The 25,782-nt window shown below is 36.5% G+C and overlaps 2 protein-coding genes across 4 annotated transcripts; one reads left to right on the top strand and one right to left on the bottom strand.

Annotated features, from left to right (window-relative positions):
* The first annotated feature begins 1,829 nt into the window (after window positions 1–1,829).
* On the top strand, window positions 1,830–5,921 carry LOC129322868 (deoxyribodipyrimidine photo-lyase). Of its 2 annotated transcripts, none has more exons than XM_054969313.1 (9): window positions 1,830–2,405; window positions 2,612–2,952; window positions 3,041–3,281; window positions 3,609–3,676; window positions 3,747–3,783; window positions 3,940–3,998; window positions 4,886–4,967; window positions 5,107–5,178; window positions 5,497–5,921. In XM_054969313.1, the coding sequence occupies exons 1-9, from the start codon at window positions 2,100–2,102 to the stop codon at window positions 5,668–5,670; spliced, it is 1,380 nt and encodes a 459-aa protein (XP_054825288.1). In that variant the 5' UTR covers window positions 1,830–2,099; the 3' UTR covers window positions 5,671–5,921. The 2 variants fall into 2 exon arrangements, with proteins under 2 accessions (XP_054825288.1, XP_054825287.1); XM_054969312.1 differs by having other exon boundaries at window positions 3,519–3,676.
* Window positions 5,860–23,831, bottom strand: LOC129322867 (SNARE-interacting protein KEULE-like). Of its 2 annotated transcripts, XM_054969311.1 has the most exons (21): window positions 23,606–23,828; window positions 22,285–22,343; window positions 21,394–21,475; window positions 19,845–19,923; window positions 19,289–19,339; window positions 19,100–19,196; window positions 18,957–18,989; window positions 18,295–18,420; window positions 18,016–18,207; window positions 17,837–17,920; window positions 17,646–17,744; window positions 17,497–17,573; window positions 9,409–9,505; window positions 8,996–9,121; window positions 8,366–8,461; window positions 8,111–8,230; window positions 7,955–8,032; window positions 6,809–6,999; window positions 6,449–6,539; window positions 6,280–6,369; window positions 5,860–6,179 (listed from the first exon to the last, which is right to left on the bottom strand). In XM_054969311.1, the coding sequence occupies exons 1-21, from the start codon at window positions 23,676–23,678 to the stop codon at window positions 6,126–6,128; spliced, it is 1,995 nt and encodes a 664-aa protein (XP_054825286.1). In that variant the 5' UTR covers window positions 23,679–23,828; the 3' UTR covers window positions 5,860–6,125. The 2 variants fall into 2 exon arrangements, 1 of the variants encoding a protein (XP_054825286.1); XR_008596295.1 differs by lacking the exons at window positions 5,860–6,179; window positions 6,280–6,369 and having other exon boundaries at window positions 6,809–6,916; window positions 23,606–23,831.
* Window positions 23,832–25,782: the final 1,951 nt, after the last annotated feature.

Raw genomic sequence — 25,782 nt, 5'->3', positions numbered from 1 at the left:
CTCCTCATACGATTATGTAATGCAACTCATGCTTAACACATAGCAAGCACATTCTCAACATATCTATCACATATGCATTTCAAACACCATATTCATAATATGTAATTCCTCAAGAATCATGCTTGGCACATCGTATATGATCTCACATCATTATACACTTTTCACGATCACATTATCATTGCAGTTCACATATATTCTTTTTCATGTTCAATTTCTATTTTACTTTTTCTTATAATCATGCTTAACATAAATTTTACACATGCAAAATCAAGTCCATTCACATCAATCACCTTAAATATTTTCTTGTGCCACAATTGCATTTCTTACATTCATTCAAAAGCATTTTCTTATTAAAAAATGAATCATAAATTTCTATAACTAATTAACATGTAAAGGCGTAAACTAAATTTCTTCCGGCTACCTCAAACCTTTGAAGGTTGAAGGTTTATCCCTTAATACCAAATATTTCTTAAGCTTTATCAAGCTTGAATGGTGCTAAAAATAATTAATTTACAATTTATCATATCAAAGATAATCAATATTCTCATTAACAAAATCTCAACTCTTTATCTCCGCACCTAAACTACTTAAAAAATTCAAATTCCTTCCATTCAATTACACCCATTAGGCTTATTAACTCCTATTATCTCCTACTAACATCAACAAACTCTTTACTTACCATTAATGACAATTAAACACTTCCAAACATCCTCATAAATGCTATTTTTAGACATGAATGGGGCCAACAACCAAAGGACGCATAAAAACTACCAATCTTTGGTGTAGATAACTCAAACAACTCTCTTTAACTTTATTTAAGTTAATGGGTTCAAACCTATAACCCTACAAGTCTATAAATCTACTTCCCTCTACAAATCCTAACTCAAACTTTGAGAAAATGAAAGAGGAAGGAAGGAGAATGCTTGGGAAACTTACCCTTAATGTTGGATAGCTTCAAAATGCTCCTAAATTGACAAAACTCTAAGCCTTAGCACAAGTCAACTAGTGCTCTTTGTGTTTCCTTTACTCCTCTCTTTTCTTTCCTTTTTTGAACTGGTGTATCCCTTATTTTTGCATGAATTTGACCATGTGTAATGGTTTACGCTATGTGCGTCATGGTAGTGGTATAGGGGGGCACTCCTTTTGTTGCTTGGCAATGTGCCACGACAAACGCTGTACATGTCATAAAATATGGTATAAAGGTGTCCTCCCATGTTTTTCTTTAGCCTTCAGGGTCTAAGAGGCATAACTCCACTCTAGAATTAATCCTTAGGTTGCAAGCACAATCTATTAGGCTCATTAACTCTCTCTCTAATCATATACCACATTAATTCACTTAACTACCCTCATTTAGCTTAGTTAAATGGGGAGTTAATTTTTAAAATGTTACAATGCCCACTCCTGAGCATTTGTCTCTTATAGTGTCCAATTCAAAAATCAACCTCACTATCAATAACCTTATAGTCAAGTAGCATTGTAAGATCCCTTGTAAGTGAAAAGTTGTGGATTCAATCCTACTTAGAACCTCATGCTATTAATGCTTGCCCTTGTCATTCAGGAAAAAGGAATCAGCCACGCCAATATGAACGAGCCTAATTTTGGATTAACAGACAGCGGACCTCATTTGCTACTTCTACAGTTGACCTCGTCGTCATGAATACATGAACCCTCGACAAAGGTTGGCCTTTGAGAATTGGGCCGGTCCAATTATATTATCTGGGCCGAGGCTGAGCCCAATCCAGAATTGAAGGGTACACGTGTCAAGCTCTGAAACGAGCCGCGCACGGTCGTTTCAAACCACAAGCCTCACGGATGCCATTCCCTCCAAAGACTCGTGCAGAGTCAATTCGTGTGATGTTATGTTGGGAGCTTGGGCATCTTCCTTCGATCAATCTTCCCTCCAATCCAGTATTCAACCCCTCAAAGCTATAATTTGGCTCTCTCAAGTCTCAGCTGAGTTCGCAGTAGCATCCCGGCTCTCTTGTTACACTTGCATGACCGCTTAAATCTCCCTTTCCCCCTAAAAGGCGATTCTTGGCAGAAACGCAACTTTTCCTGTCCGCGTAGCTAGCCTAGCGATTGCGCCCAGGGCTTCCGTAATGTCAACAATGGCAGTACAATCGGGTCGAATTAGAATCTTGAAAGAAGGATCTGGGGGGTTGGAGGGACGAGTGGGTCCCGTCGTGTACTGGATGTTCAGAGATCAACGGGTAAAAGACAATTGGGCTCTCATCCACGCTGTTCATCAGGCTAACAAAGCTAACGTCCCCGTCGCAGTTGTTTTCAATCTTTTCGACCAGTTTTTGGGCGCAAAAGCCCGCCATTTGGGGTTTATGTTGAGAGGTTTACGCCAGTTGTCCCCGGCTATTCAACACAATCTTCAAATTCCCTTTTTCTTGGTTCGGGTAATTTTCGATCCTGTGTTGCTATTAAGATTTTCTTGTGAATATAAGCGTTAATTAATTTCCGTTTTTTCCCTGATGAAACAACAACGACAACGACAACAATAATAATGGATTCCAGTTTCTTCACTATATAGCTGCATTTTGGTGATACGTGGAATAAAAGGGGGTCTGTGACTATATAGAATTTTTTGTGGGCTTGTCTGTAGGGAGAGGCAGAGGACACTATACCAGATTTCCTCAAAGAGTGTGGAGCCTCGTTGCTGGTAACAGACTTCTCACCCTTGCGAGAAGTCCGGAGGTGCAAAGCGGCTATTTGCAATAGGGTAAGCGATTTGGTTACAATACATGAAGTCGATGCTCACAACGTAGTACCCGTTTGGGTAGCGTCGGAGAAGTTGGAGTATAGTGCTAGGACCATAAGAGGAAAGATAACCAAAAGGCTTTCTGAGTATCTGATTGATTTTCCTACAATGGAACCACCGACTAGGAAATGGATCGGTAAGAACCAATTGATCGATTGGGACGGCCTCATTGCTGAGGTGTTGAGGTTAGACAGTAGACACTACCCTTTTGTTTGATATCATATATACTATCGTATGGACCATTGCCTTGATGTAGTTGTTTTCTACAACTAGGATAGGAGCAGAGGTTCCCCAATTACATTGGTGTGAACCAGGGGAAATTGCAGCGATGGAAGTATTGATGGGTAATAAAAATGGATTCTTGACTAAAAGGCTGAAAAATTATTCCAAAGACCGCAATGATCCGTCCAAACCCAGTGGTCTTTCGGGCCTATCTCCCCATTTACATTTTGGGCAAATTTCTGCCCAACGCTGTGCCCTAGAAGCACAGAAGCTGCGAAAATCATATCCTCAGGCATGTAAAATTTAGTCGTGGTAGATTACTCGATCCTTTTACCTTTTTCTTTATTTCGGTAGAACAGCCATTGAGCAAACTAGGACCTGTTTAAATTGTCAATCTTTCAATCAACGCAATGCGCTAGTGCTTGAAAACGAAGTAGCTGCAATTTACTGTCATTTTATCCCATTTGTCGTTTGCTTTTCTTCCCCCAAAATGACAGTGGTGTCTGGTGTTTCATGACCATGTCTGAAGGCCATTGAAGTTTTCTTGGAAGAGTTGATTGTGCGGAGAGAACTTGCTGATAATTTTTGTTACTATCAGCCACATTATGATTCATTGCAGGGAGCATGGGAATGGGCTCGCAAGACTTTATTAGACCATGCCAATGATAAACGAGAACATATCTACTCGTGAGTCACGTCACTTTGTTTTTATCATTTCTTCATTGCTTGCAAGCTCATCTTGCTTTTATATCTCCAGGAGGGAGCTATTAGAGAAAGCACAAACTGCAGATCCTGTAAGTCAATCTTTTATGTATTTTGTTCTAAAATAATCGACCTTAGTTTTTGAAGACCTTCTCACTGTCATTTATCGTTCGTCATTCCTGAATCTCTAATTTTATCAAGGTCCTGTTACCCAATAATTAGTACATCATTTTGATTATGAATATCAGCTTTGGAATGCTTCTCAGAAGGAGATGGTTTACCATGGAAAAATGCATGGTTTTATGCGGTAAGTAGCTTCTGTATTATTTTTTTCATCTATTTGTTGCTTGACGATACATATGTCATCACACAATGAAGGGCATCAATCAAATAATGAATGAAATGTTTCTCTTCTGAAAAGTGGTTGGGAAAGGAAAGTTTGGTAGTTTGCAAGGATCAAAGAATCTTTCCGGATATGTTTGACATATGACTGTACTGTGCTTCAGTGACAAAACTACTATTGTTTGGTACTTTTCTGATGTTTTTGTGCCAATGTAGGTTGAGTTTCGTTTGAATATGATCTCAATCCTAGTTTCTTGATATCGTTGCCATAATAAGACTGACTTTTTTCAGATTTTTTTCCTTCCTTGGCTTCGCCCCATGTTCATTATTTGATATTATGTGAATCTTGTTTGGATTTTCCTAGTGGTATGAGGAGTTAGTTTACTTGTAAAATAAGGATGGTGATGATTGTCTTGTCAAAGCTGTGTTGTGGGTGTGAAGTATACACTGACAGAGATGGCTAAGAAATGAACTAGCTTGGGTTTTTCACCGAGAATATTAGGAGGAACTGAATTGAAAGTTGAGCTTTGGATATCATACAAATATATTGTAATCTCATTTTGATTTATATTGGATTGAACTGGTAATTTGCTCAAGACCAACCAATTACATATGACATTTTTATGGTCTCTGTCATTCTTATTTCCTCAAGAGAATTTCCAAACCTTTTTTTTTTTTATTTTAGCAAGAAATTTTTAATGGTGTTTCTATTATCTTAAATAGTGATTCATATATATTAAATTATGCTTTTAAATAATGACAGCTTGTTTCTTCTGATTAATTATATTGTACTTGTTCATGCCTTTTCCTTTATACATTTATGTTTCTTCAATTAGAAAATTTTACTTGCAGAATGTATTGGGCAAAGAAGATACTTGAGTGGACAAGAGGACCTGAAGAAGCCCTCGAGATATGTATATATTTAAATGACAAGGTGATTTAGTTAGCTCGAGCACCCCCACCCCCCCGGACACCCCAAAAAAAAAAAAAAAAGACAAAGGTTATTGCCATTTGATGAAGTAGCAGAGATCTAAGAAATTGTTTGGCTTGTTTGTTTTTTGCTGTTAATGCAGTACGAAATAGATGGGAGAGATCCAAACGGATACGTTGGCTGCATGTGGTCGATATGTGGTGTCCATGATCAGGTCTGCATGCATTGTTCTCCAAGTTGTGATTTGAAACTTGAAAGTAGAACCTGTGCAGTTGGTTCCACTTTCACCTTATATGTAATTTGAATAGGAAAAAACCTAGATGAGAAAACCAAGAAGGAAAATATATTTGCGAAGTGAGTAGCATGCATCTTTGCGAGTGAAGAACCGCAATCTCTTTTGTTTTTTAATTGAATGCACGGTCCAAAAAGGGGGCGTTACATGCGTTCCTCTTTAAGTATCTATTAGTTGATAAATAAGAGCTATTAGAATTTGAAGTTATGTTTTTTACCCCCCAAATTTTTGGCTTTTCAGGGCTGGCAAGAGCGACCAATTTTTGGGAAAATTCGATACATGAATTATGCAGGGTGCAAAAGAAAATTCGATGTCGACGGATATATAGCACACGTCACCAAGTTAGTTGGTGAAATCAGAAAGAGAAAGGCTGAAAGCTTGCTATCCGAGAAGGAGAAAGTACAACACCATTAGTCCTAATGTGAACATATACTTTATTATGCATTTTGTGGCTGGCCGTTTTGAAGATTATGGAAGCAGAGATGTGCAAATCTGCCAGCGGCTATTATGTTTGAAACGAGCGCAGAGTTGATGATCCTTGATACATTGTTAATATCACAAGTGCATGCCCAATTTATATTAAAACCATATAATCGGACCATCTAGCAAAACTATTGTTACATTTTTCTGTATGGTTTGATACAAATACAGACATGCTTCTATTAGTTTCTGGATCAGAGCGGATCATTTCCCTAAAGAGAAAAGAATTAGGCGAACGGGATCCCTAATCAACAAAAAATCCCTAGCATATGCAGAGTCTGATTTGATGAACATGCCAAATGTTAACAAAGAATTGTTATATGAAGATGCTTCAACTGATTGTTCAGTGATCACACAAATAAATTTGGCAGGAAGAAGCTCATCAAGTTTCATATCTCGAGATCTTCCAACGATAACTCATGGCTCGTTAGCATCTTCAGCTTCTGCAGAAACAGAATAGTAAGCATAATGATGGCGAATTGTTATTCCTGGTTAACAGACGCATTTCCATACGGCTTTTAAAAAACTTGAAAATTTTGATACCGTAATAAATTGTGCAGGATCATCAAGACTTGATGAACCCAGAATAACTTCCCTCTTCAGCTTACCAGTCAGCTTGTGGCAAACCCTAAGCTGAGAAATAAAACAATGTACGGATAAGACAGGCGGGGAAAAATAATCATAAGCTCGTTTCATAAAGCATTGATCAAACCTCAGATCTAGTAGCTCCACCGACAATAAAAACAAAAATGCGTTGCCCCATCTTCTTAAAGTCACTGGATGTATGTCTAAGCACCGAATCACTGATGCAGCCAAAAAAGATGAAAATGAGTGAGAAAGTCGGGGAATGGCAAATATTGCAGATCCAGCCTTCCAATTGTAACAGAAGCTTGAACAACTAGAAACAATATATTTATTTCAAGTCTACACAACTTACAAGTAGAGAGCAAAGTTGAAAAGAGTTTGAAGAGAGTGGGAGGGGGAAGAGTTATTGAATATAAATATATATAATATCAATAGAAGTAAATATCATATTAATCAGACTAGCATAGCAAGCAAACGAGAATAGAACCTTGAATATCCATCGTCAGAGCCTCGAGGTCTAGCCCAAGTTGGCGTGCGCCTTGATCTCATTGAATGAGCCGGTGGATTATGGTTCGCTGACCCCACAAAAGGTGAACTATGAAAAGACGGACTTGGGTCATTCAAACACGGATATTCTTCCTTTGACAAGTCACTTTTGCTGAGTTTTTCAATAATTTCCTGGATGATGGATCATCCATTCATCATACAAGGCTCAAACAGTTAGCAAGATATAAAAAATCAGCCAATTGACTTGTCAAGAAGATATTATTATAGACTAACAGGACTTCATCTTTATATTACAACTGTATTAAAAGGTATAGCTATTTCCAAAGAATAGGACTACTTCTAGTTTTAAAATGTACATCATATAGATTTGACTTGACTTTGGTAACAGGTAATTTTGCTAATCAAATGTCACGAGAGTTGTCTATGTAGCCTCATGCCCTACTGTCTACGCAGTTGGAATATACCTTGACAATCCATCTAGAACTTTGTGCCAACAAATTGCATATACTCCATGTCATAATTATCACGCTATAAGCCAGCTCCTAAACAAGCAAACTTTGAAATAGTAGCATTTTGATGTGATAAGCTAGGTATTTCTTTTGCAAAATGTCAAAGTTGGGTTGCCACAGCAGTTATTAATGTTCCAAATGGAAGATATTGGGCCCCGTGGCTACTCCAAAAAAAAAAATTTTAAGTTGATGACAAGATTTATTTGGTGTACTTTTTGAACATCAGAAGTTAAGAACTGATGCGTCGGAAATTAAATTCCCAGAACTGAATTGATGACAGATTTTCACATATCAATATGAGTCACCAGGTTTATATTAGCACTCAGGTAAAAACTCAAGAAAGAAAACCCACGCAGTCACGCACAATTTATTAAGGTTCAGAAATAACACTTAAGGATGAAGGATGTATCATGCAAGATCCCCAGCCAAGCAAGAAAAACATCATAAAATCGTTCAACAATAAGGAAATCTATAACCAAATAGAGGAACAATATTTTCACCAAGAATGTAATTTACCATGCAAGGTTGACAGCTATATTCTACCCTCTCTCAGAGATTCAGCGATGAGCACATTTTATATGTAGGGAAATTTAACAGTAATCCAACTTCCTGTGTACCTCTATTATGGGATAAAAGCGAGACAACTGCCATTTCTCTTCTTCACCAGAACGGTCTTTTCTTGCCGCACGCTTCTTCTGACAACTTGAACAAATAGTTTTCAGGCATAATGTCAATACGTAAAAGCATCAACTTAAAGTAGGAATTTCCTTTACCTTTTGCATATCAAACTTGAGAGCAAAGGCACCAGTCACACTTTTTTTGGTATCTGGTTGTCCCCCTAGCATTCTCAAGTTATGCACAGCTCTCATATCCTCACTTTTCAACCTTGCTACCTGGAAGGCATTTAAAAGACAGTGCACAACATCATTAAGAGAGTCAGGAGATATAGCAGTGACAGGAAATTTATTTAATTTATAATGAAAAGGAGTTGGAAATTTAGATGGCCGATAGTAACAAAGAAAACAGACCTTCATCAAATTTTCACCCTTTTCACCCTCAAATTTCTCCGGATAAATGGCTGCAAGGATCATCAACAACCGCAACTTACTTTCATGAGTCATATCCTGCATAAAACATTGTGTTGTTTTATTTTAAGCCATGAAAATGTTCCTTTGATTATTTGCTTTCAAAACAGTTTATTCTGAAAAAAAAATGAAAAACCCTATTTGAAAATGTGTTTTCTATTATCTGTTCTGAAAAACAAAAAAGTTAAAAGTTGTTCTGAAAAACTAAAAAACCTGAACATTTTTTAAATGTTTATTTACTTTTTGCTTTACAAAACTAAAGAAAAGGCAAAAAATATCATGCTTTCATTAATGACAATCATGTTAATAAAATAAATTATTCTTTCACCCTTTATTTCATCAATTTAGATATGCTTTTAAAATAATGATTCAAACAGATTTTTTTTTTTCATTTTTTGTTTCCAAAACTGGTTCTGAAAAATTATTATACAGAATTGTTTTAAGAATATAAGAACAGAAAACAAAACCAAACAAGCCCTATATTTCTATTTTCATATCACTATAAAGCTTTTTCAATTTTATGCATGCAATGACAGGTTACATTTTTTCTATTCTGCTCTTAGAAGTTCTTACTTCTTTTGCTGTTAAAAATTTGATCACATCTTTCATTCCTGCATCTCCAAAAACGAGATCTTGCTCCAGCTGTCCAAGTTCCCGTAGTCCCATCTCCCTAATGGTTCTGTTAATCTTCCCAGCAATCTGGAGCACATTAAGCCCATTGATCATAAAGGTAGGCAGTGAACATAATCGGCTACACAATCATTCTTTGAAAACATTTACAAATTATCAAACTAACATATTAATCAAATGGTAACATAAGAACCAGCTTGCAAAAATATTTATCAAACATTCAAACTTGAGCACCAAAATTCATTAATCGAGTCATTCATCAGCAAGAATAATGATGGACATGAAAGATGAAATCAAGCAAACATCATGCAACCATTATAAAAAGTTTCCCATGATTGCACCATAAACAAACTAACCTCTACATGAAGGGAGAGTTTGTCAATTTGTTCACTATATTGTGGAAGCGCTTGGACCATCTTTTGTAAGTCCTTTGTTGACATTTCACCACCATCTCTATAAATGGAAGAGCAATGGTAAGTACATAACAACACTGACAGTAACTAGATAAAATTTTTATCAACTCCAGATCCAGGGTTAGGTAATTTAGAAAAGGCCAATTCATCATAGCAAAAAATTATGCAAGCCTCTGACTTAATTATCAGCCATCGTCTCAGTATTTTACACATCAGTAAAGATCTTAAAAATATCCAAGAACCTATGCACAATATTTCTTGAATACTCTAACGACTTGTACTCATCACAGGAGATAAATGGAGCTGAAGTTAAATATGAAAGAAATGAAGAGCCCCATAGACACAGCGCAAAGAAAAATACAAATCTCTCAATCATGAAAAAGAGATCTGTTTAAGAGAGAGAGAAAGAGAAGAGAAGAGGAAGAAAGAGACTATTCCATTCATAATAATCCAAGAGGCAGGGCACAGCACATATACCTTAAGCCTAAACATGTGTCAGGTAAGGTCCTGCACTATCAATACTTCCTAAAATTCAGCAACATATAAAATGGCAGCAATAAAATAACACATAAAGACAAGAAATACCCTAAATAAAGCAGTAACATATAACAATACCCCCCTTAAAAAAACCCTTGTCCACAAGGATGGAAGTAGGAGCAGGTGCCTGAATATTGAAGTGAGGAAATTGTTGTTTGATCGCTGAAAGATCTTCCCATGTGGCATCTTTAGGCTGGAAAACTTCCAACGAATAAGAACTTGAGTGACAAGCAAGTTATGGCACTTAACAATCTTCCGGCCCAAAATTTCCCCTGGTTCTAACATAAATTGGCCATGATCATTAACTAGTGTTGAGGTAGAATGAAGAATAACATCTGGATGAACAAACTTTTTTAACAAAGAAACATGATGAACCCAAGTGTGAGGAGGCAAGTCCAACTCATACACAACAACTCCAATGCACTTCACCACCCTGAAAGGCCCAAAATAACGAGCAGCTAGCTCATGCAAGGAAGAATTATTCAACAAATTCTTTCAAAAGGAATGCAATTTGAGGAAGACCATATCACCCACATTGAAGTGCTGTTTAGAACGGTGCTATTTAGCTTGTTGCACCATCAACAAGTGTTGCTTCAATAGTTGTAAGGTGAGCTCTCAAGTAGTGCAAGTTCTATCAACCATCTCATTGGGTGAGTCCCCTGCTATATAGGGCAAATGAGCGGGAGGAGGTACACCGTAAATCACCTCAAAAGGAGTCATCCCAATTGAGGAATGATATGTGGTGTTATACCACAATTCAGCTAGTGGCAGCCACTTAACCCATTGTTTTGGAAATTCGCCGGTCATGCAATAGAGATAGCACTCCAAGCAACAATTAAGAACTTCTGTTTGGGGATGGTAGGCAGAAGAAAAATGCAACTTAACTCTATATAATCTAGAAAGTTCCTTCCAAAATTTACCACAAAAAATTGGATCACAGTAAGAAACAGTGGTTTTGGAAAAACCATGCAACTTGACAACATTATCCATAAATATACCAGTGACATCCACAATAGTAAAAGGATGCTTCAACGCCATAAAATGGGCAGCCTTAGATAGGCGGTCAACAACCACAAAAATAGTGGTTTTAGAGTAAGGCTTAGGAAGCCCATTAATAAAGTCCATAGAGAGTTCAGACCAGACATGTTCACATATAAGTAATGGCCTTAGGGAGGCAACCAACTTTGGCTTAAAGTGTTGACAAGTGGTGCATTGATGCACATAGTTGTGGACATCTCTCTCCATCCCCGTCCAATAAAAGAAAGAAGCTAATCTTTTGCAACTTGGATTCATACCGAAATGACCACCAATAGTATCAGCATGAAAAAATTGAAGCAAATCCTCTCGAAGTCCACGATCAGCCGCTATTGTGAGTTTACCCTTCCTTCTCAACAAGTGGTGCTCCTATGTGTACTTAGAATTGGACAAGGGATCATGTTCAAGGATCTTAATTAGTTGCTGCAAATGATCATCAAGAAGCCAAGAGTCATGTACCCTATCATATAAGGGAGAAATGGGCGTAGAAATAGCCAAACAATCCCCACTGGAGCGTCTAAAAAGAGCATCAGCGGCTGTATTATCGCAATCCTTGTGGTAGACGATGTTGTAGTTAAGGACCTAGAGCTTATGAAGCCATTTACACTGCTCTTGGCTTAAATCCCATTGTTCTAGTAAATGTTTTAGGGGTAAGTGGTCAGTTTGATAATGAGCTTTCGCCCCCAAAGGTAAGAACACCATTGCTTGACAGCAAAAACAATACCCAATAGCTCACGTTCATAAGCGGATAATTGGTGCTAGTGAATAGAAAGGGCCTTGCTAGCAAAAGCTAAGGGGTGGCCCTTTTAAGATAAAATTACTCCCATGTCCCAAAGCATCGGTCTCAATCACAAAAGTCAAGAAGGGCAAGCACCAGGGTAGAGGTCATAGCATTCTTGAGGGATTCAAAGGCTTCCAGAGCTTGTGGAGACCACACAAAACGTTCATTCTTCTTTAATAATGCTGTTAGGGGGCTACTAAGAGAACCATAATTCTTGACAAAATGTCAGTAATACCTAGTGAGACCAAGAAAACCTCGTAATTCCTTGACAGAAGAAGGAATAGGCCAAGATGCTATTGCTTCAAGTTTCTTTGGATCTGCCTGAACACCATCAACTTTGATGTGTCAGCTGGTCTTTACCCACAAGATTTTCTCCTAAACCCATAGTTCCATCTTTTCTGCCCTATGCCATTCTGTTTATATCTCCTTTTTATGAGTTTTCATAATGACAGGAGGGGGCATTGGTTAATCCAAACAGCATCACCTTAAATTCTTAATGACCCTCGTGTGTTCGGAATGCAGTTTTCTACTCGTCTCCAGCCTTGATCCGAATTTGATGGCACCCAGATTTCAAATCAAGCTTGGAGAATATTGTGGCTCCCTTCAACTCATCCAATAACTCATCAATAGTAGGAATAGAAAATTTATCTGGAACTGTAAAGATAAAATTCGAAATGAGTACGTACGCGAAAAAGTGAGGGTGGCACCTATTGAGGAAAAAATGGTAGAAAATCGGTTGAGATGGTTTGGGCATGTACAAAGAAGACCAAGGGAGGCACCGGTGAGAAGAATGGAACATATAACTTTGAGTCCGATTAAGAGAGGTAGAGGAAGGCCTAAGAGAACACTCTTGGAAGTTGTTGAACGCGATCTCTTAATTAATAATATTCCTAAAAGCTTGATAAATGATAGAGCACAATGGCATCTTGCAATCCATGTAGCCGACCCCACCTAGTGGGATAAAGGCTTGTTGTTGTTGTTGTAATTTTATTTAGAGCCCTGTAGTCTACACAAACCTCCAACTACCATCTTTTTTTTTTTTTAACCAACAGCACTGGACTTGAATAAGAACTGTTGCTTAGCTGAATGACTCCTCCTTTCGGCACGTCTTTCACCATGTTCTCTATTTCATTCTTCTATAAATGAGGATATCAATAAGGCCTTATGTTTGGTGGTTGTTCTCCAGGTTTGATGACAATTGCATGGTCTTTGGATCTTGAGGGAGGGAGGCTCTCACGCTCCTGACAAACCATTGGAAATTCTTTTAACAAATTCTAAATTTCCGGACTCATAATTGCTGTACCTTCTTCACCACTTGTGAGGCCATTATATTCAATTAAGAACCCTTCCCCCTTCTTTCCCAAGGATCACATGGCTCTGTTTTCGATGGCTCTGTTTTATTTTCTATCTTCTTCGCAACAGTTGCAAATCAAGACGCTGAGGTGGTGTGCGTATTTCTTTCCCCTTCAGACACGTGAGTTACACGTGTGGTATGAGTGGGCTGTGATGATTCGAGTCTGGGTCCAAAATAAGGCCGTGGGCCTTGAGTTAGTCTATTTTCCTTGCATTCTCTCAACATTTGATCTCTTTCATCGATACATATCGCCATTTCCATTGATTCTCGTAACGTGGTGGTCTTGGTGATCTTCAACTCAGCCTTAATTTTTGCCTTCAACCCAAAGCGAAAAGCGCCAATTAAGCATTCTTCAAAGGCTTCCTTCAATGGCGCTAATAGCAGCTCAAAGTCTTCTACAAATTCGAGTACAAATTTTTCTTGCCTTGCTGTAAACAGCCTCTCGCACTCTCGCCCTGGTTAGGAAGAATGAAAGTGTCTCAGCAGCTCTCTTTTGAGCTCCAACCAATTACCCAGTGGCATCCTTATTTCAAGCCATTGGTACCAGTTAAGTGCTTTACCTACAACACAAACCACGGCTGCTTCAAGCTTCTCCAATTTGGTTATGGAATTTACATCAAAATATCTTCTCACTCTGAAAAGCGATCCGAGAGGGTCCTCGCTTGAGAAGACAAGTAACTCTAACTTCCAAAGCTTACTCCCTTCTATTTTGCCCCCTAGGTTACTTGCAGTCTCTTCATGATTATTTTCTACTAGCTCATCTCCATGTGGTGTTGCTATCTTCTTCTCTATATTCACTAGTGCTTCAGTAATGTTCTTTAAGGTTTCTTTGATGCCACCTACATCCTTGTTTAACACCCCAACAGACTCCTTCAACTATTGTACTTCTCAATTGGAATATTCTACTCTTTTTGCATAACTCCTCTCTTTCTGCTCTGATGCCAATTAATGAGACCCAGTCCAATAAAACAGGAAAGAACAAGGAAAATGACAATAACAACAATAAATATAAGGGGAAAATGCTGAGGTTTTGATATTAATAAATAGAAAGAATTGAATCAAATTTACAAGGGCACTCTCTGATTCTAGCCAAAACCCTATCTCCCCTGTTGATACAAAATAACACCAACAACACAAATCATAGACAGTAACATAAGAGTTTCAACTCCCTTTGGCATTTCGAGAAGCCAGTCTCTCCTCACGGTTCTATTACTTCTCATACCCCCTTCTCCCAAAAAAAAGACTATTAATACTTATATCATGGCCTTCACTCCCCCATACTGCCCAAAAGATCTTAATCATAACAAAAAAACAAAAGTTACTGTTCCTAACGGCTAAGGACCGAAGGATCACTGTCTGAACCAGTCACAGTATTTCCACTTGAGTCATTTACCTCCTTTGGCTTCCTCTTATATGTCTTAGAAAAATAACAGGCTCTATCAAAGACTAAAATAAACTTCCGCAAGAAGGGTCGAAAAACCGAGTTCATAAGACCTTGAAAAGTAGCAAGAGCATAAGGAAGGCCAAAAGGCATAACCATAAATTTGTACAAGTCATCATGAGTGCGGAAAGCTATCTTGTCAATGTCCACTTCATTCATTCAAATCTAATTGTAACCAGCACGTAAATCCAATTTAGAGAAAAATTGAGCTCCAGTAAGCTCATCTAAGAGTTCTTCTATAATTGGAATTAGAAATTTGTTCTTGACAGTAGCCTCATTCAACCTCCAATAATCAACACAAAAACACCACGTGCCATCTTTTTTTGGTACTAAAACAATTGGAGCAACAAAGGAACTATGGCTTTCCCTAACAATCCCATTATCAAGCATCTGTTGCACTTGCTTCTCAATCTCATATTTCTGGACAGGCCTACACCGATAAGCCTTACAAGAAATCAGATGATTCACTTTAAGGGAAAGTGTGATCAAAAGCACGTGATGGGGGTAAAGTAGAAGGTTCAGCAAAAACATCCAGAAATGAGTCTAAAACAGCTTGCAACTCAAGTTGCTGATTGGCAAAAAAACATGAGTTTGGGGAAAATTGTACCTAAAGTTGAAGAGGAGCATAAATCAAGTAGAGAGTATCCGTTGGTAACCAATGATCATCAGAAATGGATGGACAAAAAGCAGGGTCTAGTAACATGCACCCTATGCCTCTAAATTCAATAAGAATCCCATCCTTGTAAAATTCAAACAAATTTTCAATCATATCCATAGTAAATTGCCCCAAGGAGTTGAGCCATTGTGCCCCAAAAATCATGTCATATGCCCCGATATTCATTATTAAGAAATAAGAAGAAAAGATAAGAGTCTCCAATTTCCCACTCTAAATCAGGGCAATACTGTGTAATTAAAAGTTGGCAAGCGTCGGCTACAATGATGCAAACTCCTTGTTTCTCTTGAACAAGTAGCCATCTTCAAATCAAGTACGTTATGAGTGCTTCCTGTGTCAATCAAAATAATGACTTGTTGATGCTTGACATGTCCAAGCAGACGCAAGGTAGAAACACCTCCTCAGCCTTCCACAACGTTAATAATGCCCGCGGGTTCTTCATCAATTATTTCTTCTCGGGCATCTTCAAAAGTCTCAAGTTCATCATCCACAAGAAAGGCATAAATTTGCGAGTCTTTACACTTATGACCACTGCTATAATGATCACCACACCAATAGTAGAGGCCCTTGCGCCTGCATTCGTCCATGTCTTGTTTAGAAAGGGTCCTATGGGGCTCGAAAGAGGCCGAGGACATTGTGCTTGCTGGAGGAGTTGGTTTGGGCTTCCCTATTAGTGGGCCTGCGAATGAAATGGGTTTAAAAGGAGAGTTCAACTTGGGACCCAAACTAGTAGTATAGGAAACCCATGAAGGACTGCCAGCCTGAAACACGAAAGACGAGTGGAATCAACGCGATGAGGACATGAAAACAGGGGCATAGTCGTGAATGGCTTGAATCATGGCGACCTGGTGTCTCGCAAGCTTTACCGCATTAGCTAAGGACGATAGTGAATGCTCTGTTGGACATCGCTCCTCAATCCCCAAATGAAGCAATTCATCGCAGCGTCATCCGATAAGGCTACCTCTGTCAACAACTCATCAAACTTCTCATATACATCAATAGAATCACCCATCTGAAGTTTCTTAATGGAAATCATAGGATTGTCATCCTTAATGTCCCTAAACTTGACCTCCATTTCTTTGAAATAGTCATCCTAACAAATGTCCTAAAGTTGCCACTGTTTCAAGAAAGAGAGATGCCAACACAATGCATGTTTCTCCAAGTGAATGCTTAGAAGACGAATGCAATGCTCAATAGGTGTTTCATCAACAGCAAAAAAATTGACGACATCGGTAAGCCCAACCTTTAAAGTCGGTGCCATCAAACTTAGGAAACATGACTCTATTGTGCTTGGTCGAAATCGAATATGGGGAAGGAGGCGTAGGAAGCAAACCTTGGAATGAGCCAAATTGTGGTGGAGGGGTGGAAATGGGTGGTAGAGGTGCTGAAGCTGAAGGCATTGTAGGACATGAGAACTGTGTTTGGGGCAAAGTTGGAAGTGGAATGATGATTGGTTAGGACGGTGGTGACATGGTGAGGCATTGGGCAAGGCCAATGGAAGTTGGAGGGCTCACCTATCTCAAAGGCAAGGGGCTAAAGAGGTTGACTTGCCATGGTTGAAAGTTTAGCAGATACATCAGCTAAGTGGTCGGAAAATTTGTTAAGTGTTTGTTTCATTTTTGAGATATTGTCTTTGTTCTAATGTACTAATGTACATTGCATCTGCAAGCGATGTTCCAAATCACTGAGCCATTTAGTGGAGGATTGCGTCTCCAACAGAGCCATGGCTAGAGAGCCTGGCTTTGATACCTAATGTTAAGAAAGAAAGAGAAGAGAAGAGAAGAGGAACAAAGAGACTATTCCATTCATAATAATCCAAGAGGCAAGGCATAGCACATATACCCTAAACCTAAACACGGGTCAAGTAAGGTCCTGCACTGTTAATACTTCCTAAAATTCGGCAACATATAAAAAGGCAGTAATAACATAACACATAAAGACAAGAAAGCCCTAAATATAACAGTAACATATAACAAGATCTCTTTCCACTATGACTAAGATTATTGGGCGGGAAAATGTAGATAAGAAATAAAAAAAATAGCACAACTAGAAGACAAAGTCAGAATGTCAACTCATAAAGCTTATAAATAAATTAAATGAAAAAGGTAGAAATGCCTAAATTTCTTTTGGCCTTTGGTTAAACCATTAGCTTCAATATTTTTCTCAGATCAAGATGTCAATATGAAAGATTCCAAAAAATTGTCACTTACCTTGAACCATGTTGAATTGAAGCAGCCTTATTCTTTGAAATGAAGCTGGTCATCTTTTCATGCAACCGCTCACTAGCCTGTCAAAGTCATTGATATAAGAAAGTAACATGGATAATTGATAATAGTAGATGGGTGGAAGAAGAAAATACATCTGCAATATGTGCATGGCGAAGCTCAAGCCATATAGGATCATGGTCCTCCAAAAGAACCTCTTTTCTCTCAGGTTGACCACCAGTCTTGCTGGGAACCTTAAGTACAATAAATTTATATCATATTCATAAGAAAGCAAAAAAAAAAAATTCAGAAATAGATTAGACAAAATAGAAATTGTAGCATATACCTCATGAACATATTTGTTTCCTTCCATATTCAGCAAGTCATGGCACATCGCATCATATGTCCATTCATGTATAACAGGTGCAATCTACAGATCCAGATTAGCAACTTGTGAGTAACTATCGACAGTCTGTTGAAACAGTAACTTAACTCTGTAACAAAGACATGAAGGCTAAGAAAAACCTGATCAATAGATCTGTCAAGGATAAGCAATTCACATGTTTCCATTTGAGGAAAGTTAGGTATAGTTTTTTTATATTTCATAAGACAGTCCCAGACTCCAGCAGCAAGCTTTGTAGGAATTAGATCACGGAAAGTAGTCATTGTGGTTGCATCAAGTGTCCTTGCAGCACGATAGCGAACCAAAGGAAATTCCTAGAAAGGTTTACATGCTTCAGAAGGCTTCTTGGTCATGTTTGACTACATTTTGATTTGTTGGCATAAGGAATAATAAATACATACCTGTAACGATGCAAAAACAGTAGCAATCCGAGTAGCCATCACATTCAAACAAGCAACAGCTTTGCGATTATTCTCTTCATCCCCAAATAATTCTTCTAAAGCTCTCTCATTGTTTGTGATGAATCCCTGCATTAAGATGAGTAGATGAAAAAAATCACACACCATCAAATGAGAGCCTCAAATAAAGGAATAATCATGATCTCCAAAACTAATCAAGGATTTATAATGAGCATATTCAAGATAGAAAATTATTCTTCAAGGGAAGGATCTCAAGGTTCTGAAATGAGGGCTCTATCTGCTGCTATTTGTCCTTGAATGATTAAACTTCCAGCTTGAGTGGTAGTAGGGCTTCAAGATCCACATATTTATGGTTGTTCCATAAAAATCTTCATGAAAAACTCATCAACTCAATCCACGAAGTTTTTTTTTCCCCGGGCCTGCAAAGTGTCTTTATTTCAAGTGTTTTGGAGCATAACTTATTGTGTATCAGCTAACAGGTTCTAGTCAGTTTACTGGACGAAGATCCTATTTCATCACTAAGCTTTTCATTCATGGTTAAATGGAGAACTAAAGTAGTCAGTACCTCATCGCACCTTGTGTTTTGAAATAATATGTACTGATAAAATGATTATAATATACAAGGAAACAAAAGAATCACCCACCTGACTGTCTATGGCAAAGTACTCCAAATTCATCTGCATAATGTTATCCAAATGAGAAAAATCCATGTTTAGCATAACTTGAATTTTTCATGCCAAAACTACCAAGTTAAGCAAAATATAATTCATGAACAAATAATCTTAACCTCTCTTAGTGCACCTATGCGAGGTAACACCTTCGTATCTTTCTTAATATCCTGGACTAATTCTTTAGACACAGGTGAACTGAAGAAAACAAATGCCCTGCATAAATAAGAAAAGAGCATGCTTGGGACCCAATATTGAAAGACAAAAGGAACTTTACCAAGAAAGATGATATAAGGCTCACGACATACTTCCTATACAAGGGTGTCCTTCCAGACATGTCTGACAAAAACATAATAACACTGCCAACAGAAATGGAAAGACAGAATCACTATAAATGCACCAATTTGATAAAACATGACATCTTAATCTAAATTGACACCACCATTAGAATAAAATGAAACTGTCAAGCATAGCCACAAGAGTTCATCTTAATTTTTTGATCTAAGAAGATATTGATAGCGAAGGAAATATGCAAGGACAGAAAAGGATAAGACATCCTCAAAAATTAACCAAAGCAAATCATCAAGAGCACTAGAGACTTTGAAAAAATGATAAATGTTTGTAATTTGATGGAAACGAAATGAAGAAACAATGCAAGTGAGAATATAATAATACAAAGTAATTTATCCAATTGCATCTTGTAAAAAAATAGAAAAGAAACATCAAAATTATCCAACTTAAAATAAAAAACCAAATTTACAATTTTTTGCAGTTTTTGGCAGTCAATGTAAGGATAAGAAAAACTATTACAAAAACCAGATCCATAAAATTAATTATCCGGGACAAGTAAGAAGGTTGTGTTACTTCTCTCTGGTTGGCTGGATGAAGTATATAGCATCCATAGTGGGCAATGGCTGCCTCCGCTTGTATATGTCTTCAACCACTGCAGAAGAACACCCAAAATTATATATCACAGAATCCAATAAACACAACTCACTGCCCAAAGTTTGCAATTAAAAAAAGTAACTGAAACAAGACAATATAAAATTTAACCACAAGAACACAAGTTAATTTACACTTGAAATTCTGAAGGCACAAGACCAGCACCAAAATCTTGATATAAGCAGCTAAATACTAATCTCATTTTCAGTCCAAATTTGAGAGATTCTGTTTAGAAGTAAAAAACTTCAGAATCAGACTGTATAAATACTAATATTAGCAGTTAGCAGCAATTGCATAGAGAACTGTCAGATTTCTTAGAGTTCAGTTCAGACAGGTCCCACAATAAAGGTTCATGGTATGCATTTTTTAATGGATAAGTGATATTACTTCGTTCATTTCATAACTTCTTTATCTCAGGACTGATAGCAGAAATGTGAAGTGCATTCAAAATCCAGATAAAGGACCAGGATCCACCAAGAACACAGGCTTCCAGGATTTCCTCTTTTGTTTCTCCTATTTACTTCAATAAGAGGTTAAGGTATAGTAAAATGACAGGAACCAAAATATGTATAGCCAAAGAAGGAATAGAAGTCTTTATTGAAATATGCAATCAAAATCTACAACAACAACAACAACAACAACAAGCCTTTATCCCACTAGGTGGGGTCGGCTACATGGATTGCAAGACGCCATTGTGCTCTATCATTTATCAAGCTTTTAGGAATATTATTAATTAAGAGATCGCATTCAACAACTTTCAAGAGTGTTCTCTTAGGCCTTCCTCTACCTCTCTTAATCGGACTCAAAGTTATATGCAATCAAAATCTAACTTCACAAATTAATAAAGATGAAGGAAAACCTATAGTAGAAGATGCAAGGATCTTAAACTCATACAACTAATCAAGCCCAAGAAGAATCTCCAATGATAAAAAAAACAAACATTAATTTTATTTCTAGATGATTCCTACATACTTTGAACCTCAGTATTTATAGATAGAAAAATTATTCATGACTCCCTAAAACTCAGACCCACTAACCCATGACTGAGGATATATTAAAAAAAAAAAAAACTTTCGTATGTTTAATAAAAATATTTAAAATAAAATACTTGACTCAGTGAATAATCCTAATCCTAACAGACTACACTTGCTCCTAAACCTGTGCTACAGTTTAACCACTAAAAATAAATATTAACAAAATAAAATCAAAATAATAAAATTCCACAAATTCACTAGCATGTGACTTTTAATTGGTACTCTATCACAAAATGAGGCTCATAACCGTTCTTTTAACAGTTTAAGACATAATACTTAATAAAGTGAAAAGGACACATGTTCAATAGGCTTTCAGCATCTAAAATAGCATACATGCAACTTGCAACAAGAAGAATCCAAGATAATTATGGCAAAAATTAATTGGCTTGGAGAAGGAATAAAGATATCCTTATAGAAGTCTATCTAGAAATTCTTACATGATACACCTTCATCTGTGATATCAGCCATCTTGCATGAGTGAGACATGATCTTAACAGTAAGTTTATCCATTATAAGTACCTGGAAGAAAGAAACTCATGAAGCAATATAAGATGATAATTAAAGCTTTAACATCAAATTACCATCAAGACTTCTATCAGATTTGCAGTAATTTTGTACCCAGCTGCATGCATGCATGCATACCTAACACCAAAGTGAACTAATTCAATTTGCATTAAATTTATACTTCCCCGTGGTGAAACCACATTATAAGGATCTCCCCCCTCCCTGTTCCTTTATTTCAATCAATTTTGTGAAATATGCATATGTAGTATTGAATTTTGACATTATGTCCCTCAGTCCTATGAAATTTTTGAACCCATTGAACGCATTGAATTCATTGGACACATTAATGAAATTATATATATATATATATATATAGTTTGACGTATTAAATTGAACCAATTAAAGCCACTACCAATTACTCCTCATTCAAGAACATTAATTTTTACAGTCAGATGTCAGAATCAACAACTCATGGTGTGACTTAATATTAATATAGATAAAGGTACATGACAGGAAGCACAAAATAGTCCCATTCAAAAATAAAGTCAGCTATTAGTCATATGCAATGGAAATTAGGAAATCTATTAAACAAACACGTGAATAAGTGGCTAGACTAACATGCAAGGAAAAAAAAGGTGACCAGTTGAAAATAAATCTGCCTTGAGAACAATCATCAATATTGTGAAACCTAACATGTGCGAAGATTCCCAGAGTGGAACTTCAAGTTGAAGTTGAAACAAACAGAAGAGAGGGTCTCTTTGCATCCTGAGTAAAATTAGCAATCTGAAGGCAAAGCTCATTAAAGTAGCCAATGACATAGATACCTTCCAAGTAGACTTTGAATCTCCTGTTTTTGCCGCCCTCAGCATCTCATGTAATAATCCTGGAGACAATTTCCATTTATTGATAAATAATATAAGGTGATCAAATTCAAAGCACTTGGTTACAGCTAATACACTGCTGCAATTAAACAAGAAGCACACAAGAGGATGTGATACTTGCAATAGCAAGCACAAGAACATCTTTCTAAAACATGCTTTTCAATTCTTCAAGACTTAATTGAATGATATTTCTACTAATGAAAATGAACAAAACAGCGCTGCACTAAATTTGGTGATGTTACTAAATGAAACACGCAAGGCATATCCAGTAGAAGAGTGAACCTTAAACTCTATAAAGATCAGCATATGAAGATGATTTGCAATGGTTCCCATTGATGCCATATAACATCCTAGTTGTTTTACCTAGGGTCCGTGCTTCAATAAGTGTACGTATGACTCAGAAAAGGAATAAGATTTTTCTGGCACCAAAATTCTTCAGTTCCAATCACATTGTACTTTTCTCTTTTGAAAAATCATAACAGCAGAAACATCCCATCCTCACATACTACAATCTAAACCATAAACATACCCACAGTAACAGCGTCTCACAGCTAGTTTCTTGCAGTGTATGACAGAATAGGACATCTAAGAAACTCAGATTTTCCTGATGCTTCTTCAGCTTGGGCAAAGGGGATAGGAATGAAGGCATCAGATTTAATCTTCCAGCCAACTAAAATTCTATATTTCGCAGAAAAGCAATTGTATTTGTTTTATTAGGAAAACTAACATCATGAGAGAAGGAGTCAACTGGCAACACCGACCACCCTCATCCAGATGTAAATTTCGAATGCACCAGCACAGCTAAGTTGCCATCACATGCGTGTCAAGGCTAATACAAGCCGCAAATAAACATCATGTGCGAATGATAAGGGTTCCAACTGCTAAGGAAAATCCAATGTGACCCTCAAGCGAAGGATGGCATGAGAAGAGAGTTAAGCAAAGATAGGCATCGTCAAGCATGATAAAATGCATCACTGACTGATGAATAATTAGTTGATTGAAACCTCGAGATCAAGTATAACACAAAAGCACAGGTGAACAAGCAGTGAAGAAAAGTTACAGAAAAGGGCCAACCGGAGAACTTAATACTTTATCGAGTCATAAGAAAACGGCCAACATTCAATAAGAACTATACAGCACGCTGAATTGAGAACTAGAAGTTATTGATAATTAATCAGACAGATGAATCGGAAAATTTTGTTCAAGTAAAAATTAGAAAGAAACAAAGAAAGGAATCAAGATTAGTAAAGGGAAAGGAACTTACTCTCACGGCTAATTTGTTTGAAACTTTTGCAGTCAGCGCCATAGGATGAGGAATCGGAGTCTGAAATAGACATGGGGCTGCCCTCTACCTCACTCTGCCCACCACAACCGCTTAATCGCTCGGGGACGGAAAGCGGAGGGAGATCGTGGAATTAACCGGAAGCGGGTACGTACCGGAAAGAGGAGAGAGAACAGGCTTCCTTTAATTATAAGTTATATTGATGATGATGATGATGATGATGATTATGGTTTTTTTTTTTTTTGGGTGAAAAACGACTTTCTTTTATAAGCATGGCCCCATGGGGGTTGGGTTTTGTGTGGGGGGTGCACGACGTGTTGAATTGTCCAATGCTCAAGATTGAGGTCCTTCTGCTGGTCAAAGAAAAATAGATTGAGGTCCCTTCAGGAGAATAGATCCGGTCATGGTTAGGCAACGGCCAATTATTTCTTTCATGCCCGTTCTTACTTAAGTTTAATTTAATGATACAAAGAATACCCCCTTTAAATATATAAAAATATACAATATAATAATTACTGTGTAGTTTCTGAAGACTTTCTGTCATCAAAGTTTTTGCACGACACTTATTTAAATAAAGTAATCATTTTTCAATTATAACTAGTAATTGATTTTAAAGTGGTTGCATTTTGTTCACGGACAAAGATGATGGAACGGTACTTGTCATTTTTTATGCCGTGTAACTGATTTTATTGTGGTGGCTGATTTTATAGTAGTTGCATTTTGTAAATATAAGTTGATTTTTTTTTTGATAATGATGGAGAAAAAAAAAAGGAGAAATTAAAGAGATGTTTTATTAAAAAAATATAAAAATAATAATACATAAGATTTTATTTAATTGAGTTGATAAAATATAATATATTTTTATTATATAAAATACAGATAATATTATATATCGAATCTATTCAAGGATTTTTTATGCTGGTGAAAGGCCGAAGGAGCTCTTAAACAAGAAGTTGTTGAATCAATGATCGATCCCACTGACCTCAACTCGTTAACGGAGAAAGTAAACAACCGCTGTGCTGTCTTCCAATTCCTTTCGACTTCATTCAATTTTACGGTGGTTCTTCCAGAGAACAAACACAGAGGAAACACACCTACGACTTTATTTAGATACTGCTCTGTGCTTGGTTTTGATGATTGTTGTTGTTGGTTTGGAATATCACTTTATGAAGCTAGTGATTTGTGACAGTCCATATTTCTTATTGTGCAACTGTGAGCATGAGGAAGTCATGGAGATGAAGGAAAATCTTTTTCTTTTTTAGGAGAATGACAGATAAGTTGAAGGCGATCAACTAATTCAAATTAAATTTTAACTAATTTTAAAATATTAAATTTCAAAGATTTATAAGCTCTAATCTTAATTTTATAATTTTATTGTAATGAATTTATAATTTATTTTTTAAATTTTAATATAATTGAAAAATAAATAAATTTATTTTCTTTATCAAAAATTTAAAACACAAATTGCAAATTCATCACAACAAAGTTAAAAAATTAAAAGTTGAACTTGTAAATTTTTAAATTTTAACACTTTAAAATTGATTGAGACCTAATTTAAATTAATTAATCTTCTTGGAACTCACATATCATTTTTCCTTTTTCTTTAATGCATATGTTAAATATAAAATGGAATATATTCATTTTTTTTTAGAATAGCAGTTGGGTTTCAAAATGTTAAATTAATTATAGTTATGTTTTTGACAGAATTTTTTGAAACTAAGCTAAAATTATCAATAAGATAATTGTAAATTTAAAAATTTTAATTAAAAATGTCAAATGTAACTATTATATTGTACTAACAAAAATTTCTACTTGTAACTATTTAAATTAATATTTATTACTTATTTTTAGAAAATTGTATATGAACCTAATTATCATTAATTTAAACTTTTAAGATCTAATTGCCATTCTCTTTTTTTTTTTTAAGTATCTAAATATGTAGAGACAATATTTTTAAGTTTGAACATTAAGATAAGCATGCCTGTCTACTCAATCTTTTTGTTCTTTTCAATTATTTGTTGATGTTCTAACACTGAATATTAAGGTAAGCTTTATATAATTAACATAATATATTTAATATATTTTTATATAATCAAATTAAGATATGTGAATTTTAATGTATTAATAATATTAATAAGAAGAATTTGATAAAGAATAAA

Source organism: Prosopis cineraria, unplaced genomic scaffold, assembly GCF_029017545.1.
Source record: "Prosopis cineraria cultivar Desert tree isolate PC_DT_omini unplaced genomic scaffold, ASM2901754v1 PC10, whole genome shotgun sequence".
NCBI lineage: Eukaryota > Viridiplantae > Streptophyta > Magnoliopsida > Fabales > Fabaceae > Prosopis > Prosopis cineraria.
Note: the sequence above shows the minus strand (reverse complement) of the source record. Positions and strands in the feature narration are given on the sequence as shown.

Bases quoted from the DNA above. Each gene is read 5' to 3' on its own strand.
- LOC129322868 (XM_054969312.1), top strand. From the start codon at position 2,100: ATGTCAACAATGGCAGTACAATCGGGTCGAATTAGAATCTTGAAAGAA. The intron at 2,406-2,611 runs GTAATTTTCGAT...GCTTGTCTGTAG, and splicing joins TTCCCTTTTTCTTGGTTCGG to GGAGAGGCAGAGGACACTAT. The intron at 3,999-4,885 runs GTAAGTAGCTTC...TTTTACTTGCAG, and splicing joins AAAATGCATGGTTTTATGCG to AATGTATTGGGCAAAGAAGA.
- LOC129322867 (XM_054969311.1), bottom strand. From the start codon at position 23,678: ATGTCTATTTCAGACTCCGATTCCTCATCCTATGGCGCTGACTGCAAA. The intron at 22,344-23,605 runs GTAAGTTCCTTT...AATTGTCTCCAG, and splicing joins CAAACAAATTAGCCGTGAGA to GATTATTACATGAGATGCTG. The intron at 8,462-8,995 runs GTAAGAACTTCT...TGTTTTATGCAG, and splicing joins AATTTTTAACAGCAAAAGAA to GATATGACTCATGAAAGTAA.